At 46.1% G+C, this 20,920-nt stretch overlaps 1 protein-coding gene across 1 annotated transcript in view; it reads left to right on the top strand.

Moving 5' to 3' along the window:
- NAA16 (N-alpha-acetyltransferase 16, NatA auxiliary subunit) overlaps positions 1-20,920 on the top strand; it is a 64,520-nt gene that overhangs the window by 6,473 nt on the left and 37,127 nt on the right. The window contains exons 2-7 of the mRNA XM_040341315.1: positions 8,630-8,714; positions 10,411-10,515; positions 13,388-13,545; positions 14,668-14,802; positions 15,677-15,830; positions 17,070-17,189. Of these exons, the coding sequence (XP_040197249.1) occupies positions 8,630-8,714; positions 10,411-10,515; positions 13,388-13,545; positions 14,668-14,802; positions 15,677-15,830; positions 17,070-17,189 (757 nt within the window). The remainder of the gene's footprint in view (positions 1-8,629; positions 8,715-10,410; positions 10,516-13,387; positions 13,546-14,667; positions 14,803-15,676; positions 15,831-17,069; positions 17,190-20,920) is intronic.

The following is a 20,920-nucleotide window of genomic DNA, read 5'->3' as shown; positions in this document are numbered from 1 at the left end:
TATAGCTGACCAGGGTCTTAGCTGCCAGCCAGCTATGAGCACTGGATAGCAGTACATTAAATACTAAGGTGCTGTATTTATCGGCGTATAACGCTCACTTTTTTGCCCTGAAAATAGAGGGTAAACTGTGCCTGCGTGTTATACGCAGGGGGCTGTGCAGTTTTTTTTTTCCTGAAACTTCCCTCTTAAAGTTATACGCCGATAAATACGGTAACTTGAAGCAGATCCTGGCATCCCCCCTTTTTTTTATTTTATGGGATTCACATGAGTTCCACAGTTTCTGTGGTTTACTTACTATGAAAACAAAATCTGGTGAAGATGTTGGACCCTCAACTTCAAGCCAGCCAGAGAAGAAAAAGAGACCGCCGCTCCAGGCAAATGCAATAAGCAATCAATGTCGTCCTCAAAGACCGTGGGTGCTGGCAATGCACAAGGCAAAAAATCTATGAAAAGAATTCATGGACAGCCGCACACCAAAATAAACCTAAAAAGGTAGCCTTTATTGGTGTAAAAAGGATAAAAAGCACTACAAAACACAGCACAGCAAGCAGTGGGGTAAAAAAAAATATGACGCGTTTCGCACAATCAGTGCTTAGTCATAGGCTATGACTAAGCACTGTGCGAAACGCGTCAGTTTTTTACCCCACTGCTTGCTGTGCTGTGTTTTGTAGTGCTTTTTATTCTTTTTTACACCAATAAAGGCTACCTTTTTTAGGTTTATTTTGGTGTGCCGCTGTCCATGAATTCTTTTCATTGATTTCAAGCCAGCCAGACCTTGAACTTTGACCTTATCAAGTAAAGAATAGAAGTTGTTAATTTTAATTGTGTAAATTTGACAAAATATTTTTGAGAAGTGGCTTTAGCAGGTATTATAAGTTTGTCTCAAATTTCATTGCAACCGTTTAATGTTCAGATTTATAGATTCCCTCTTTTGTAGGTCTTTGTATATTACACAGTTGAAACTAGGGTTGCATCGATACCAGTTTTTTAAGTACGAGTACTGATTACTTTTCCTCAAGTACTAGTTACCTGTACCTATTATTATTATTATTATTATTATTATTATTATTATTATTAATAATAATATTAATAATATTATAAAAAAAAAAGTAAAAATAACTTTAACTTTTTTTGGTGGGGAGGGGGGTTATTGTTTAGGGTGTGGACGGGGTTCTTGTTTAGGGTGGAGAACTGTTATTAAGGTGGAGGGATTGGGAGGGGGGTTATTGTTTTGGGGTGGAGAGGGGCGAGGGGAAGAGGGTAACGGAAACCCAATCACTGAACTATAACACCCAGCAGACATGCCCTCCCCCTCCAAGGTTCTGCAGCAGTAAAGCCTGGCTCAGTGTAGGGCACATTACTCGGCAGGCAGAGCTGTCACCCTGCAGCCGCCCGCAGAGGAGCCAGAGGAGTAGACGCATATCGCCAGAAGACACAAAAAGCAGGGCTGGCGCGAGAGGGGGTGGAGCCGGTGCAGGTCCACTGAAGAGAAGGGAAATCCCCACTGCCAGCTGAAACGTCATTGGTTGTTCAAGCAGAGATCCACGTGCTTGTCTAGCACGTCAGCGATGTCGGAAGCCGAAGCCGAGCAATTGCCCGTCTCTCGGCTGCCCCCGCCGCCATCCTCTGTGAGGGAATCGGGAAGTGAAGCATTGCAGCTTCACTGCCCGGGTTCCCTACTGCGCATGCGCGAGAGGCGCGGCCCATCCTCGCTGGTCCCCGCTGCCTCCTGGGACCAGTGTGTTTCCCAGAAGACAGCAGGGGTTTCCCTCCACCCTGAAAGTTGGCAAATGTGACACCGGAGGGGGGGAGGGTTTCAAAAATAGGAGATTCACTTTTTGTGTGGACCTCCGCTTTAAGGACAAGGCGGCTCTGCTCCTTAACAACTAATGACTGCCTGCAAAATTCTTTTGTATACATTTCATCTGTCAGTGGGGAATCGCACTGACAGATGAAAGAGCCGAATCTGAAGGTATCGGTTTCAGATATCGGTGCATTTGCACGAGTACCATCAGTGCAATCCTCGTTGAAACCATCTGCATGACTCTTGAGAGTATTGTTCTTGGTGCCTAAAGAAGAGCTCCAGTGTTTTTATTTTTTTAATGTGTTTATTAAAAGTCAGCAGCTACAAAAACTGTAGCTGCTGACTTTTAATAAACACGCATCTTTTCCATGATCCAGCGTTGTGCTCACCCCGAGCCGTCCCTTCCACCTGTCTTCTCTCCCTCACTGTGGGCACCCGGCTGTGATAGTTGTGCTGCGCATCTTGAATGGTCAGTCAGTCTTTTGGGACCTGTGACGTGTCCCAGAAGACTGCAGCAAGGGAGGGGGAGAGGAGAATTCCTGAGCGGAAGTGGAAGGCAGGTATGTATCATAACTAGGTACCTGTACCCCACCAATAGCATTTTGGATGAGATTTCTCTTTTTTGGAACATTCATTTTGTTTTTCTGATAGTTAGTGGGGTCGTTTTCTACTGTAGTGATGAAAAAAATTTAAGGCGTTGGTTGGAAACATTTTCTTTAAAGCGGAGTTCCACCCAAAAGTGGAACTTCCACTTAATCCACTCCTTGCCCCCTTACATGCCACATTTGGCATATCATTTTTTGGGGGGGGAGTGGGGGCTTCAGGAGGAGAAGGACATCCTGTCCCACTTCCTCCTCCCGCCGAGGGGCTGCTAAGGCGATGTACGTCATATTGCCTTTTGGCGGCCCCTCCCTGTAGGCACCTGTCCAATCAGATTGCGTTGCGCTGCTTGCGCATGCGCAGTGAGTGCCCGGCCGTGAAGCCGAAAGCTGTCACGGCCGGGTGCCCACAGTAACAATGAGGACGCCGGCCGGAGAGGAGCGGAGCTCCAGCCGGCGCGTCGCTGGGCCGTGGAGCAGGTGAGTGTCTGTTTATTTAAGGCCAGCAGCTACACTTTTTGTAGCTGCTGACTTTTAATAAACATAAAAAATGCCTGGAACTCCCCTTTAGCCTAGGTTCACACTGCTGCGATTTCAAAATTGCGGTAAAATGTGCGATTTTGCCGCAATTTCGGCCGCAATTTAATGTAAATCGCGGCCCGAAATCGCAAAAAGTAGTACAGGAACTACTTTTTGAAATCGCAGATGCAGCGTCGCACTGATTAGGACAGTGCCATTGCCGACAATTGCCGCCGATTTGAGATGCGATTTGACATGTCCAAATCGTACCCAGTGTGAACCAGGGCTAAATGAATGAAATTCTAAATGCGAATGTGGTTTTATTTCGGGAAATTCCATTCTTTGCAAAATCGAATGTTAAAAACTGAATTTTAAATTACTTTCATAAAGCATTTGTCAAGTCTCTGATGGCATTATTGCATGTACTGACCACTTTTTTTTTTTTTTTTTAACATTTGTACAAACGCCTATCGGTGTACCGCTAGCTTTAGAATGTCTGTTCAGTTCAAAATGCTTTTGAGATAAAGCCCCCCCCCCCCCCCCCCCACTTGTTGCGCTGTCAGATACCTGTCACTTTGTCAGAAAGTGAGGTGGGCCTCCCCAAAAGGGACAAAGTTAAAATAAAACCTCACCGATTTTCTAACTCTTCCTACCAAAAGTTTATGTTGCTGTTTGTGAGATTTCCTCTCTGACACCTGTTTCCTCCCAATTCACGTGCTGACAACTGTCATATAGAGAGGAAGTGAGGGGAGACTGCAACAAACACTCCACATCCTTCATCCTTTTATCAGAAGCATTACAAGAAGCATTATTGCTGGTTGTGGGCTTTAAAGAAGTCTCACTAGACTTCTAAAACTTATTATTTAGTCCTTTTATGGGGAACAAGTGCATGTAGCCTTTGGTCCAGTTTAAATCCATCCTGCCAGGGCATCCCTAATTTTTTCATTGAGAGTAAAAAAGCAGTCATCTTAGGGGACAGGTCTCGGTTCTGGTTGTACCTCCTTTCACAGGTACAGATTCTCAGACCTCTCACCTAACAACTCTGTACAGCTCCTTGGGCCTCCCCCCCACTACTCTGTACAGCTCCTTGGGCCTCCCCCCCCACTACTCTGTACAGCTCCTCGGGCCCCCCCCCCCCCCCACTACTCTGTACAGCTCCTCGGGCCCCCCCCCCCACTACTCTGTACAGCTCCTCGTGCCATCCCCCCCCACTACTCTGTACAGCTCCTTGGGCCTCCCCCCCACTACTCTGTACAGCTCCTTGGGCCTCCCCCCCCCACTACTCTGTACAGCTCCTCGTGCCTTCCCCCCCCCCCACTACTCTGTACAGCTCCTCGTGCCTTCCCCCCCCCACTACTCTGTACAGCTCCTCGTGTCTCCCCCCCCCCCCACTACTCTGTACAGCTCCTCGTGCCTTCCCCCCCCCCACTACTCTGTACAGCTCCTCGTGCCTCCCCCCCCCCCACTACTCCTGTACAGCTCCTCGTGCCTTCCCCCCCCCCACTACTCTGTACAGCTCCTCGTGCCTCCCCCCCCCCCACTACTCTGTACAGCTCCTCGTGCCTTCCCCCCCCACTACTCTGTACAGCTCCTCGTGCCTCCCCCCCCCACTACTCTGTACAGCTCCTCGTGCCTCCCCCCCCCCACTACTCTGTACAGCTCCTCGTGCCTTCCCCCCCCCCCACTACTCTGTACAGCTCCTCGTGCCTTCCCCCCCCCCCACTACTCTGTACAGCTCCTCGTGTCTCCCCCCCCTCCACTACTCTGTACAGCTCCTCGTGCCTTCCCCCCCCCACTACTCTGTACAGCTCCTCGTGCCTCCCCCCCCCCACTACTCCTGTACTCACCTAACAACTCTGTACAGCTCCTTGGGCCTCCCCCCCACTACTCTGTACAGCTCCTTGGGCCTCCCCCCCCACTACTCTGTACAGCTCCTCGGGCCTCCCCCCCCCCCCACTACTCTGTACAGCTCCTCGGGCCCCCCCCCCCACTACTCTGTACAGCTCCTCGTGCCATCCCCCCCCACTACTCTGTACAGCTCCTTGGGCCTCCCCCCCACTACTCTGTACAGCTCCTTGGGCCTCCCCCCCCCACTACTCTGTACAGCTCCTCGTGCCTTCCCCCCCCCCCACTACTCTGTACAGCTCCTCGTGCCTTCCCCCCCCCACTACTCTGTACAGCTCCTCGTGTCTCCCCCCCCCCCCACTACTCTGTACAGCTCCTCGTGCCTTCCCCCCCCCACTACTCTGTACAGCTCCTCGTGCCTCCCCCCCCCCCACTACTCCTGTACAGCTCCTCGTGCCTTCCCCCCCCCCACTACTCTGTACAGCTCCTCGTGCCTCCCCCCCCCCCACTACTCTGTACAGCTCCTCGTGCCTTCCCCCCCCACTACTCTGTACAGCTCCTCGTGCCTCCCCCCCCCACTACTCTGTACAGCTCCTCGTGCCCCCCCCCCCCCCCTACTCTGTACAGCTCCTCGTGCCTTCCCCCCCCCCCACTACTCTGTACAGCTCCTCGTGCCTTCCCCCCCCCCACTACTCTGTACAGCTCCTCGTGTCTCCCCCCCCTCCACTACTCTGTACAGCTCCTCGTGCCTTCCCCCCCCCACTACTCTGTACAGCTCCTCGTGCCTCCCCCCCCCCACTACTCCTGTACAGCTCCTCGTGCCTTCCCCCCCCCCACTACTCTGTACAGCTCCTCGTGCCTCCCCCCCCCCACTACTCTGTACAGCTCCTCGTGCCTTCCCCCCCCACTACTCTGTACAGCTCCTCGTGCCTCCCCCCCCCCCTCCTCTGTACAGCTCCTCGTGCCCCCCCCCCCCCACTACTCTGTACAGCTCCTCGTGCCTTCCCCCCCCCCCACTACTCTGTACAGCTCCTCGTGCCTCCCCCCCCCCACTACTCTGTACAGCTCCTCGTGCCTCCCCCCCCCACTACTCTGTACAGCTCCTCGTGCCTTCCCCCCCCCCCACTACTCTGTACAGCTCCTCGTGCCCCCCCCCCCCCACTACTCCTGTACAGCTCCTCGTGCCTTCCCCCCCCCCACTACTCTGTACAGCTCCTCGTGCCTTCCCCCCCCCCACTACTCTGTACAGCTCCTCGTGCCTCCCCCCCCCACTACTCTGTACAGCTCCTCGTGCCTTCCCCCCCCCACTACTCTGTACAGCTCCTCGTGCCTCCCCCCCCCCCACTACTCTGTACAGCTCCTCGTGCCTTCCCCCCCCCCCCACTACTCTGTACAGCTCCTCGTGCCTCCCCCCCCCCCACTACTCTGTACAGCTCCTCGTGCCTTCCCCCCCCCCACTACTCTGTACAGCTCCTCGTGCCCCCCCCCCCCACTACTCTGTACAGCTCCTCGTGCCCCCCCCCCACTACTCTGTACAGCTCCTCGTGCCTCCCCCCCCCCCCCCACTACTCTGTACAGCTCTTCGGGCCTTCCCCCCCCCCACTACTCTGTACAGCTCCTCGTGCCTCCCCCCCCCCCCCCACTACTCTGTACAGCTCCTCGTGCCTTCCCCCCCCCCCCCACTACTCTGTACAGCTCCTCGTGCCTCCCCCCCCCCACTACTCTGTACAGCTCCTCGTGCCTCCCCCCCCCCCCACTACTCTGTACAGCTCCTCGTGCCTTCCCCCCCCCCCCACTACTCTGTACAGCTCCTCGTGCCTCCCCCCCCCACTACTTTGTACAGCTCCTCGGGCCTTCCCCCCCCCCCCCACTACTCTGCAGCTCCTCGGGCCTTCCCCCCCCCCCCACTACTCTGTACAGCTCCTCGTGCCTTCCCCCCCCCCCCACTACTCTGTACAGCTCCTCGTGCCTTCCCCCCCCCCACTACTCTGTACAGCTCCTCGTGCCCCCCCCCCCCACTACTCTGTACAGCTCCTCGTGCCCCCCCCCCCACTACTCTGTACAGCTCCTCGTGCCTCCCCCCCCCCACTACTCTGTACAGCTCCTCGTGCCTCCCCCCCCCCCACTACTCTGTACAGCTCCTCGTGCCTCCCCCCCCCACTACTTTGTACAGCTCCTCGGGCCTTCCCCCCCCCCCCCCCCACTACTCTGCAGCTCCTCGGGCCTCCCCCCCCCCCCCACTACTCTGTACAGCTCCTCGTGCCTTCCCCCCCCCCCCACTACTCTGTACAGCTCCTCGTGCCTCCCCCCCCCCACTACTCTGTACAGCTCCTCGTGCCCCCCCCCACTACTCTGTACAGCTCCTCGTGCCTCCCCCCCCCCCCCCACTACTCTGTACAGCTCTTCGGGCCTTTCCCCCCCCCACTACTCTGTACAGCTCCTCGTGCCTCCCCCCCCCCCCACTACTCTGTACAGCTCCTCGTGCCTTCCCCCCCCCCCCCCACTACTCTGTACAGCTCCTCGTGCCTCCCCCCCCCCACTACTTTGTACAGCTCCTCGGGCCTTCCCCCCCCCCCCACTACTCTGCAGCTCCTCGGGCCTTCCCCCCCCCCCCACTACTCTGTACAGCTCCTCGTGCCTTCCCCCCCCCCCCACTACTCTGTACAGCTCCTCGTGCCTTCCCCCCCCCCCACTACTCTGTACAGCTCCTCGTGCCTTCCCCCCCCCACTACTCTGTACAGCTCCTCGTGCCTCCCCCCCACTACTCTGTACAGCTCCTCGTGCCCCCCCCCCACTACTCTGTACAGCTCCTCGTGCCTCCCCCCCCCCACTACTCTGTACAGCTCCTCGTGCCTTCCCCCCCCCCACTACTCTGTACAGCTCCTCGTGCCTCCCCCCCCCACTACTTTGTACAGCTCCTCGGGCCTTCCCCCCCCCCCCCCACTACTCTGCAGCTCCTCGGGCCTTCCCCCCCCCCCACTACTCTGTACAGCTCCTCGTGCCTCCCCCCCCCCCCACTACTCTGTACAGCTCCTCGTGCCTTCCCCCCCCCCACTACTCTGTACAGCTCCTCGTGCCTCCCCCCCCCCCACTACTTTGTACAGCTCCTCGGGCCTCCCCCCCACTACTCTGTGCAGCTCCTCTGGCCTCCCCCCCCCCACTACTCTGTACAGCTCCTCGGGCCTTATAACCCCCCCACCCCCACTACTCTGTACAGCTCCTCGGGCCTGCCCCCCCCCCACTACTCTGTACAGCTCCTCGGGCCTTCCCTCCCCCCCCCCCCCGCTACTCTGTACAGCTCCTCGGACCTCATACCTCTCTGTGTACAGCTACTGAGACCTCTTGCCCCAAACTTCTGTATAGCTCCTCTAACCATCAAGCCTCTGCTTTGTGTGCAGCTAGTTAAACCTTATCTTTGTGTCTAGCTCCTCAGACCTCTAAACTTCTACTCCTGTATTGCTCCTCAGACCTTTCAAATCTTTGCTTTGTGTGCAGCTAAGTAAACCTTTCCTCTGTGTAGCTCCTTGGACCTCTTAATCCTCCCCTCACAGTGCAGCACCCCAGACCTCTCACGCTCCTAGTTTGTGTAGCTCGTCAAACCTCCCTTTCCGCTGTTCATTTTGTAGCTACATAGACATTTCACCTCACTACTCTGTGATCAGCTCTTTAGACCTCTCACCGTAACTACTCTTTCTGCAACATCCCAAACCTCTCACTTAACTCCATAGTGTACAGCTCATCAAATAGCATGGCATGAGGGACCAGATAATTATCTCCATACACTATTAAAATGTTTTCGATTTTTATATTATTATCTGCTTGAAATAACAAAGATCATTTTTTCTTTTTTTTTTTCTTCTAGAAATGCTATGAACAAAAGCAGTACAAAAATGGGCTTAAATTTTGTAAGATGATCTTGACCAACCCAAAATTTGCTGAACATGGAGGTAAGTTTTGTGGAGGTAGAGCAAACTGTGGGGTTGATTTACAAAATCTGGGTCAGCTTTTTTTTTTTGTCAAAGCTTAATTGAAAAAGCTGTAGTTAGAAGCTGATTGGCTATCATGTACAGCTGCACCAGATTTTGTGCAACCCCTGTGTTTTTCATGCAGTCATTTTCTTCATGGTATTTCCATTTAGATGTTATTACTGGATACAAGCACACATGGGACTGAGTAAAATAATAACACTGCTTTTACTAGGGCTCGTGCACAGTATCAAAATTAGGCATATTGTGGCGCCTGGGAGGTGCAGCCTGCGGCTCACTACCAGCAGCCCTGGTAAAATCAATGACAAGCTGAAATATGCAGTGACTGTACCCTGTTATGAGTGAATCTTAAGTTTTAGGAATGTATACCCCAAACGTGGATTGTCCCCAGAAAGGTGATAAAGGGGAAATCTTCCAATAGGGATACTAGTTCTGGGGGTCCCCAAGAGATTTCCTTCATTTGCAGGGATTTCCTGTTTGGCTGTTGGACAGGAAGTGAAGGGAAATCTCCATAATGGGACACAGATTTTTGTTTTGCAATCTGACACAGGTTATGACCCTCCCCTGCTCTATCCAAAATGGGGGGAAAAATACTTTTTGCCTATAGTGCTACTTCTAAAGAGATGAAAACCCACAGCTTTCCTCATTTGTCTAGAAATAATATAGTGAAAAAGCAGTTTCTAACAGAAAAAGGTAGATGGGATTATTATCTTTTTCAACAAAAATTAGTCACAGTGGTGGCATGGTTACTTGATAATTTTTTTATTTTATTGGTGACATTCTTCATTTGATCAAATAAACATTTGTTGTACTTAATGTTCTGTTGCCCTTTTATTTATTTTGTATATATGTATGTGTATATGTGTGTGTGTGTGTATATGTATGTATGTATGTATGTGTGTGTGTATATGTGTATATGTGTATGTGTGTGTATATATATATATATATATATATATATATATATATATATATATATATATATACATACATACATACATACATACATACATACATACATACATACATACATACATACATACATACACACACACACACACACACACACACACACACACACACACACACACACACACACACACACACACACACACACTAAAAGGGCAACAGAACATTAAGTACAACAAATGTTTATTTGATCAAATGAAGAATGTCACCAATAAAATAAAATAAATATCAAGTAACCATGCCACCACTGTGACTAATTTTTGTTGAAAAAGATAATAATCCCATCTACCTTTTTCTGTTAGAAACTGCTTTTTCACTATATTATTTCTAGACAAATGAGGAAAGCTGTGGGTTTTCATCTCTTTAGAAGTAGAACTATAGGCAAAAAGTATTTTTCCCCCCATTTTGGATAGGGGAGGGTCATTGTGTGTGTGTGTGTGTGTGTGTGTGTATGTATGTATGTATGTATGTGTGTATATATATATATATATATATATATATATATATATATATATATATATATATATATATATATATATATATATTATGCTGTAATATAAAAAAACATCCAATTGGATATAAGCTGGTTGCAAATTCATGTAACCAGCCTAATAAAAGCTAATCTAGGGTCAAATGGTTATATTAATAAATTATCTAGTATCTAATTAGAAGATCTTTTAATTTATTACAGAAACATTGGCTATGAAAGGACTGACACTGAACTGCCTGGGAAAGAAAGAAGAAGCTTATGAGTTTGTGCGAAAAGGGCTACGCAATGATGTTAAAAGTCATGTCTGTATCCTTTGCATGGTATTTTTTTAAGGGACATATTTATATCTGGTAGTACATAGAGGTAAATGAAAAAGGTGGGCGTTAAATAGTATTTCCCTGGTGATAAAATATACAAATGTATTCTTTAAAAAAGCATTAATTCAATTATAAAGGACAAACATACACAGAAAAAATTGGGCAGACAAAAGCCTTTAAATATATCAAAATCACATGTACATGATGGGTGGTCAGAAATAACATCATATATGGTTGTCAACATGTTTCACGGCACATAGGCTGCTTATTCCAAGAGTCTGGCTCCACAAATCGCTAGACAATTCATCAGGTGCGTTCAAGCTAAAGGGAGACCGTCGGAGGATGTGGAACTTGATCCTATCTCGGTGGAGACACTGGGGCCCAGATTCAAAAAGAGTTACGCCGGCGTATCAGTAGATACGCCGACGTAACTCCGAATCTAAGCCCGTCGTATGTTTAAATGTATTCTCAAACTGAGATACACTTAAACATGCCTAAGATACGACAGCCTGCGCCGTCGTATCTTAGGGTGCAATATTTACGCTGGCCGCTAGGTGGCGCTTCCATTGCGGTCAGCGTAGAATATGCAAATGAGTCGTTACGCCGATTCACGAACGTACGCTTGCCCGTCGCAGTAAATTTACGCCATTTCCGAAAGAGATACGCGGCGTAAAGATAAACATGCCCCCTAGGTGGCGTATCCATTGTTAAGTATGGCCGTCGTTCCCGTGTCGCAATTTGAAAATTTTACGTCGTTTGCGTAAGTCGTTCGTGAATGGGGCTGGACGCCATTTACGTTCACGTCGAAACCAATGACGTCCTTGCGACGTCATTTAGCGCAATGCACGTCAGGAAATTTTAGGGACGGCGCCGGAACGAGCCTAATTTAAATGATCCACGCCCCCTACCCGGATCATTTGAATTAGGCGGGCTTGCGCCGGGGGATTTACGCTACGCCGCCGCAACTTTACAGGCAAGTGCTTTGTGAATCAAGCACTTGCCCGTAAAACTTGCGGCGGCGTAACGTAAATGTCATACGTTACGCCGCCGCAGTTTTGCGCGAGTCTACGTGAATCTGGCCCTGGGTTTTTAATGTGTTTGCAGATGATTTGGGCAATTCAGCAACAATCATCCACTATTAGTTACAGATTTGGAACAGTGTGAAAAACTCTGGCAAATTGATTTCTTCCTATGCAGCATTCATTTCTATAAACCCTGTGTTTCAACCAGGATTTTTTAAATCGACTTCTTTCTGATAGTGGGTCCTTAAGGGATTATGGGAAGTCTTTAATGTAATATCCCTTGAGGGGGCCCCTTGAGTAATTTCAACTTCAAATACAAAAACAACAGAAACAACCAGTATCAAAAGAACAACCGGTGCTCAGTTCCTACATAAAGGAGAATCGCATGGTAATTGATTCTGCTTCCAGACTTCAAATTCAGGAGCCAAAAGGGGATCCTCCTATTCCCTCAATTCACAAATCGTTGCCTTGGAGGAGGTAAATCAACTGTAGCACTGAGATGACTCGGCCCATAGATAGAAAAGTAGCCCCTTATTGCTAACTGGGCAATGATAACACAATTTAAGAAGCTGAGGGGGCAACATAGTTTGCTGTCGTAGTGTTTGAATTAATCCGAAGATCCCAAACCTTGTTAAATTAAATTGTTAAATGAAAGTCAGTAACTACAAATACTGCAGCTGCAGACTTTTAATATTGGGATACTTCCCTGTCCAGGGTGCCCGCAATGTCCTCACCCAAAGCCGATCTGTCCCTCGGCTCCCGAGTGCAGGCGTCCGCATCCTTAGTAAAGGAATCGGGAAGTGAAGCTTTGTGGCTTCACAGCCTGGTTCCCAACTGCGCATGTGCGAGTCGTGCTGTGTCTTCACTGGTCCCTGCTGTCTTCTGGGACCTGTGTGTCTCCTAAAAGACAGCGGGGGGAGGGGAGGGGGACATGGCATAGATCACCACAGAATCTGCAGCAATCTATCACCGGAAGTGGGAGCAAATACCTGCATTAGACAGGTATCTGCTCCCCCCTGAAAGGTGCCAAATGTGACACCGGAGGGGGGGAGGAACCAGAAAAGCGGAATTTCCAGTGGAACTCTGCTTTTAAGGAAAAAAAAAACTTTAGCCTTTTAGAACCACTTAGTGACTAAGAAAATTGCTAAACGTTGATAATGATTACATAATTAAGTATAACTAAAGGCACATATTATTATTATTATTATTATTATTATTATTATTATTATTATTTTCTTGTATGTAGTGGAGAGGGATTATACCCCCTGTCAGATTTTGTCTTCTATGCCCCTGTTAGGGAGATTAACTCACCCTCTCTATTTGTCTTGTTGACAATTATCATAAAAAGTAAAAAAAAGTAAAAAAAATTGCGTTGTCTCCAGAAATGTAATGGAGGAGAATTTTTTCAATAAGGAGACTAGTTCTGATGACCTGGTGGATCTCAAAAAATTCCCTTAGTTTGCAGGAATTTCCTCTCGCTTCCTGTTTGGCTATGGGACAGGAAGTGAATGCAAATATCTGTAATGCGACACAGGTGGTGAAAAATAATCTGACGATTATAACCCCCCCCCCCTACTCTATCCAAAATGGGGGGGGAATAAAAAAAATTCTTTCATCAATCTGTTCATTCTTTTTTACTAATAGTACTGTTCAGATATGCAGATAAATTATTTACATTGTGCTTTAGATTTCTATAATGACTAGGGCCAAACTGTGCAGGCTTGTTTCTGTCATTTTATTCTTGCATTACTGATATACAAAATAAAAATGGCTCTCGGGACTCATTACTTCACCCTTAGGTGAATGTTTTTTTCATCTGTTTTCCTCAACATTAGACAGGTTGGCATGTGTATGGTCTTTTACAGAGGTCTGACAAGAAGTACGATGAAGCAATCAAGTGTTATAGAAATGCACTGAAGCTGGACAAGGACAATTTGCAGATACTCCGGGACCTCTCATTATTACAGATACAGATGAGAGACTTGGAAGGGTATCGGGTATGTATGTCTGCATTTATCTTTCTCAATTTCTAGAACTACAAAATGAAAACGTGAAATGCTTATGTTTTTCTTTCTTATGTAATTCTGTTATCCTCATAATTTAACTGGTTATAAGGCTGTTGTTTTTGCCTACAGAACCAAACTTCTAAATAGATCCCACAAAGCATTTATAGAAGGGCATTAAAGAGTGTGAAAATGTGAAACTGGAAAATCACAATGATGATTTGTTCCCAGACTTGAAATATAAACGAATAGCTTGTGTCAGCAAAATCCCTTCTTCAAATATGGGACTGGTGTAGTATTTACTTTCTCCAATGCTCCTGAGACAATGCGTGGGGGTGAACAGTACACTTAGGGGGACAGGGGTTGATGTTGGGTTGTCCACCTTGAGCTAGGATGACCTTCATCCTGGAGTATGCTACATGCCCCAAATCACTGTATCCTTTGTGCCACAGGATGTAAATCCCACACAGACACTATATACAGCCTGGGTTTTTTCTGATGGAAAATATTTGTTTGGGGTCATATCGGTTGTTAAAGCGGAGGTTCACCCTAAAACAATTATATACCGTTACATCCAGCATACTGCTGACATCTACAGTATGCTGGTATTTTTTTTTTTTTCCGCTGTACATACCTTCTTATAGTTCTTTTCACCCGGCTTCCGGGTTCTCACTGCCCCGGGGAGTAGGCGTTCCTATGAAGATGCGTAGATGATTGACGTGCGGGTAAGGCGCGTCACGCGTTCCGAAAACAGACGAACTGGGACTCTACTTTATACGGCGCCTGCGCAGTCTGCTCTACACGGCAGGCGCCGTATTGCGCTGTATAGAGCCGAGTCCTAGTTCATCTATTTTCAGAATGCGTGACGCGCCTTACTCGCACGTCAATCATCTACGCCTCTTCATAGGAACGCCTACTCCCCGCGGGAGTAAGAACTCGGAGCCGGGTGAAAAGAACTATAAGACAGTACGTATAGCGAAAAAATAATGATATATATTTATTCTTTAAAGGGTAAGTTTACCTTTTTCAGAAAAATCGGTAAGGTGAACTTACAAAGAAAAAGACATTTTGTTATATAAGTATCCAGCATGTTGTAAATGTTTTTTTTTGTAATAGGAAACGAGATATCAACTCCTTCAGTTGCGGCCAATGCAGAGGGCATCATGGATTGGCTATGCCATAGCATATCATTTATTGAAGGACTACGAAATGGCCTTAAAATTGCTTGAGGAATTCAGGAAGACTCAGCAGGTACAGCACTAATTTTAAACTTTATAGCTGTATAATTTTCTACCCTTTAGGCTAATTTTACACTGGGGCAGGGGGGGAGTTAGCGGTAAAGCACAGAATAAATGATTAAAAGTGTTGCTGCAGCAGTGCCCATTGATTCCAATGGCAGGGGCGGTGTGTACAGCGCTCCTGCACCACCCGAAACATGCTGCTTGCTGGATTTTTCCTATTGTCCTGCAAGCACACACCCCCTGTGTGAAAACACTCAGGCTTTCACATTGGGGCTGCTGGGGAGGTGTTTTTCAGGCGCTTTACAGGTGCTATTTTTAGCCCAAGAGCGCCTGAAAAAAGATCCAGTGTGAAAGTGGTCTTGGGGTTTTTGTAATAAAGTCAACTTGTTTTCCCTTTAAATAAATTGGCAGCATTCATTGATGGCTGGCACCTACAATTGGCTGTTGGCTGTCCTAAATATTCTAGAGTGCCCTGGTTATTTTGCTATGCAGCTGCATACTTTAGTTGGTGGTTAGAACAATGGAGTACCTGGGGTTTTGGAGAAACACAGCATTTTTATTTTATTTTTTTCCCCCCATGTATCCATGGTCATATTTTTGCAGTAAAGATTGGCAGAATAGTATTGTAGTGAAATCTTTAAATGCAACAATTTAAGCACTTTTTTTTTTTACTGTTAGTTACACATACTAACTAGGTCTACCATTTATGCATATTACTTGCTTATTGTAAAAATATAAAACAAAAACCTGTTCACATACTAAAGAAGATTGCAGAGAAAATCGGTGTCTAGTTTGTTTAATAAAATGTAATATTGGGTACATTTTATAATTTTTTCAGTACATTTTATTGCCAGGCCAGTTATATTGTTGCCATGTGCTTGCAGGTACCTCCAAATAAGATTGACTATGAATATAGTGAGCTAATCTTGTATCAGAACCAAGTAATGAGGGAAGCCAGTCTCTTTCAAGAGTCCCTGGATCATATTGAAGCCTATGAGAAGCAAATATGTGACAAGCTTCAGATAGAGGAGATTAAAGGTAAATTGTTGGTCTCCCTGTCCTGTTCATGAAAGGAGATTATGGGCACCTCACATGTTCTGGACAGTTTCGGCAGAGAAGGATTTTTTGCATAATTCTTCAAAAATTCATTTTCTGCTTAATATTCCAGGATAAATACATTTTTGTCATTCTTTTTATGTTTTTCAGCATTTGCTTCTGCACCGTATGGTGAGTGCAGTGTGTCCTGTACCCTGTACATGCCAATATCAGTGCTGTGGATGTAACACTGCTTGTGTACACAGGTCTTTTTTGGAAAACTGCATTATACTGTATCTGGCTTGAGGTGCTGTGATACCCAATGTGACCAGCAGGTGGTGCTTGAAGTAAACCTAGCCACGTATCTTCAATTTTCAAATATTATAAATAGCGATGGGGAGAATTCTCCCCCAGTCTACCCCAATTATGGTAGATTCTTCAGAGATTGCATGGAACCCCCACAATACTCCTTTACGGAGATCTATTTCCAGAGCAGGAGCTGCTTTAAATAGAAACCACAGATCAGCAGGAATGGCTAGGTCCCTGCTCACAATACATGATACAGCTGTGCCTTGGTCGACTTCCACTACTGATTTCTCTTGCGGCACTATTCATCAGGTTATGTGAAGGCTTCCAGCTGCCACGGATGAGAATGACATGTACTCTTCTTTAACACCCCTATACAGCTAACTCTCACCATTATCCTCCCCCCCCCCCCCACTGCATACCACTACCTAACTGCCACTCGAATGAAAAAACATTACTACAGGACCAGGACACTATCCTGGAAGTTACAAGGGAATTACAATCGTATTTTCACACCAATAAACCTGAGGAAGTCACCTCTCCCATTCTTTGGGAGGCCCATAAATGACTGGTACCAGGCATTTTTATCAAACGTGGAGCTGGCATACACTTATCTCAACCCTAGAGGGTCTACTCACGGGGAACTCCTGGCTTTACAAGAATGGTTGGTTGAATTGTCTGCTGTTCGATGACACTAAACACTTCTGAAAGGGCCCAAAGCTTGATATGAATTTTCGGTTAAACCAAGTCGTGTTAAAAAAATTTAAATATATATATATATATATATATATATATATATATATATATATATATATATATATATATATATATATATATATATATATATATATATATATATAGATTTGTTTACAATTGTAGTCATGTTTTATTTTTCTTGTGCCTGAATTTTGTTTTGGTAATTTTATTGTTTTAAAGGGGAAGTATTGTTAAATCTAGGAAGATTAAAAGAAGCTGCTGAAGTCTATAGAGAACTTATTGACCGTAATCCTGACAACTGGAAATACTATGAAAATCTGGAGAAAGCATTGAAACCTGGTAAGACACAATCCTTCAAACAATGGAATGTTGTTGAAAGTTATCGGTGTATAAAAGATGCTTTGGGTTAACTCGGATTTTACGCACATTTATTTTTATATATATATACTCATAAGTTTACATACCCTGGCAGAATTTATGATTTCTTGGCTATTTTTCAGAGAATATGAATGATAACACAAACATTTTTCTTTCACTCATGGTTAGTGTTTGGCTGAAGCCATTTATTATCAATAAACTGTGTTTACTCTTTTTAAATCATAATCACAACAGAAACTACCCAAATGACCCTGATCAAAAGTTTAAATACCCATGTTCTTAATACCGTGTATTGCCCCCTTTAACATCTATGACAGCTTGAAGAATTTTGTGGTATTTGTGGATGAGGCTCTTTATTTTCTCAGATGGTAAAGCTGCCCATTCCTCTTGGCAAAAAGCCTCCAGTTCCTGTGCATTCTTGGACTGTCTTGTATAAACTGCATGTTTAAATTCTCCCCAGAGTGGCTCAATGATATTGAGGTCAGGAGACTGAGATGGCCACTCCAGAACCATTACTTTATTCTGCTGTAGCCAATGATGGTTTAATGATGGTTTTAATGATGGTTTTAATGATGGTTTAACCTGGCTTTGTGTTTTGGATCATTGTCATGTTGGAATGTCCAAGTACGTCCCATGCGTAGCTTCCTGGCTAATGAGTGAAAACGTTCCTCCAGTATTTTTTGATAACGTACTGCATTCATCTTGACATAAATTTTGACCAAATTTTCTGTGCCTTTGTAGCCCACACATCCCCAAAACATCAGCAATCCACCTCCGTACCTTTCCTCATAGGCCTTGTTGACTCCTCTCCAAATGAAGCGTTTATGGTTGTGGCCAAAAAGCTCAATTTCGATCTCATCACTCCAAATGATTTTATGCCAGAAGGTTTGAGGCTTGTCTCTGTGCTGTTTGGCGTATTGTAAGCGGGATACTTTTGGGATACATTTGCATAGTAATGACTTTCTTCTGGCGACTCGACCATGCAGCCCATATTTCTTCAAGTACCTCCTTATTGTGCATCTTGAAATAGCCACACCACATGTTTTCAGAGTCCTGTATTTCACCTAAAGTTATTTTGTGTTTTTTTTCTTTGCATCCCAAACAATTTTCCTGGCAGTTGTGGCTGAAATTTTAGTTGATCTACCTGACGGACTGTGGTGTGGTTTCAACAGAACCCCTCATTTTCCACTTGTCGATTTTAGAGTTTGAACACTGCTGATTGGCATTCTCAATTCCTTGGATATCTTTTTATATCCTCGTTGATTTGATAATAAATGGCTTTAGCCAAACACTAACCATGAGAGCCGGTTTACACAGGGGCAACACGACTTTGGGAGGCAACTTGAACACGACTTGTGTATGAATCATCAGGTAACTTACAAGGCAACTTCAAGTTGCCTCCAGGACAGTACAAGGCAACTTCAAGTTTCCTCCAGGACAGGAGGCTTTCCAGTGGCCAATCAAACAACAATCAGCTCTGTGGGAGGGAGGGGTTTGCCTGAGAAATGTATGTTCTCTTCCTATATTGTTGCTTCAGTTAAGACAGTGATCAGACTTGGAGGCGACTTCTATTGAAATCAATGGGTACAAGTTGCCTACAAGTCGGATTGAAGTAGTACAGGAACCTTTTCTGAAGTCAGAGCAGCGACTTCAATAGTGTACATTAAGACGGCTCCATTCACTTCCATTGATTTTCTCAACCACACGACTTGGGGCAACTTCAAGTCGGATCCCAGGTTGCCCCAGTGTGAACCGGCTCTGAGTGAAAAATGTTTTTGTGTTATTCATATTCTCTGAAATGGCCAAGAAATCATAAATTCTGACAGGGTATGTAAACTTATGAGCATAACATATATATTATGCTCATAGCATATATATATGTATATGTAGCGCAGGGTTTGACAAATTTGCTTGGAATCTAGGAGCCAGCTAAAAAAGTCTAGGAGCCAGAAAACGCACCCCGTCCCGACGAGCTTGCGCGCAGAAGCAAAAACATACGCGAGCAGCGCCCGCATATGTAAACGGTGTTCAAACCACACATGTGAGTTATCGCCGTGATTGGTAGAGCGAGAGCAATAATAGCCCTAGACCTCCTCTAACTCAAAACATGCAACCTGTAGATTTTTTTAAACGTCGCCTATGAAGATTTTAAAGGGTAAAAGTTTGTCGGTATTCCACGAGCGGACGCAATTTTGAAGCGTGACATGTTGGATATGAATTTACTCGGCGTAACATTACCTTTCATAATATAAAAAAAAAATGGGGATAACTTTACTGTTGTCTTATTTTTTAATAAAAAAAAAATGTAATTTTTTCCCCCAAAAAATGCGCTTGTAAGACCGCTGCGCAAATACAGTGTGACAGAAAGTATTGCAACGATCGCCATTTTATTCTCTAGGGTGTTAGGATAAAAAATATATATAATGTTTGGGGGTTCTAATTAGAGGGAAGAAGATGGCAGTAAAAATAGTGAAAAATGGCATTAGAATTGCTGTTTAACTTGTAATAACAACGGCCACCACCAGATGGCACCAGCTCACACAAGGAAGAGCTGGGGACTTCACAAAAAAAATAAAAATAAATAAATTCCACCTTCCAAGCCAAGTCGCCAGGACGCTATTTCTAGTCGCCATGGCGACCTGGTGACCGGGATTTGTCGAGCCCTGATGTAGCGCCTGTGTACTTTATGGTACCGGTGCTAGGTAAATTTAAAGGTAGATCTGAGTGTAGTTAAACTCTGATCAAGATTAAGTGAAAAACAGGGTCTCTGCCTCAGCTTGGCTGTGCTGTGGGCTTGTTCTGTTGTACTGGGGTGTTCTTCCAGCCCCGGTACTGCAGGGGGCAGAAGTGGAGTCAAGGTTTGGGTGCTCTTTCCCAGCAGCCAATCAGGAGGGTTTGTCCTCGCTGTGCATGCTGGGGAGGGGTATTTATGATGCAGACGCCATTGGTTCTGGGTCTTCTTCGTCCAGTGTGGCACCCACCTTTAGGGTGGGAATTATACTAGCACATTATGTGACACTTGCCTGCAAACGAAGCCTGTCCCTGCAAGTGTCACATAATGTGCTAGTATGCGATGCGTACTAGCACATTATGCTTATACTTTGCAGGGGGGGGGGTAAAACCCATCAGTGATGGTTTTGCTTTCTCTTTAAGTACCAGTAATACTGAAAGCTAAGGCCACAACATACAAAACAGAAAATATTGTACTTTTGCTTATTGGAATCAAACACATGACTCTAATGCACACACGGTCGTTTTTTGTCTTGTAAAAAAACGTTGTTTTTTCTCATGGAAAAAAAACAACGTTTTTGAAACTTCATATTAAAAAACGACGTTGCCTACACACCATCGTTTTTTCAAAATGCTCTAGCAAAGCGCGGTTACGTTCAGCACGTACGGCGGCACTCTGTTCCATTTAAGCTTGCGTCATAACTTGCTTCTGAGCATGCGCAGGTTTAAAAACGTTGTTTTAGCCCACACACGATCATTTTTTATGACACAAAAAACAACGTTTTGAAAAACGACATAAAAAATTGAAGCATGTTCGAATTATTTTTTATTTTTTTATGTAGTTTTTCAGAAGACATAAAACAACGTTTTCCCCACACACGGTCATTTTTAAATGACGTTTTTAAAAGTTTTGTTTTTATTCATCCCAAAAACGACCGTGTGTACGCGGCATTAGGCCCCTT

This window comes from Rana temporaria, chromosome 2 (assembly GCF_905171775.1).
Source record: "Rana temporaria chromosome 2, aRanTem1.1, whole genome shotgun sequence".
In the NCBI taxonomy this organism is placed as follows: domain Eukaryota; kingdom Metazoa; phylum Chordata; class Amphibia; order Anura; family Ranidae; genus Rana; species Rana temporaria.
The sequence above is the reverse complement of the archived record's forward strand: the minus strand, read 5'-3'. Positions and strand labels throughout refer to the sequence as shown.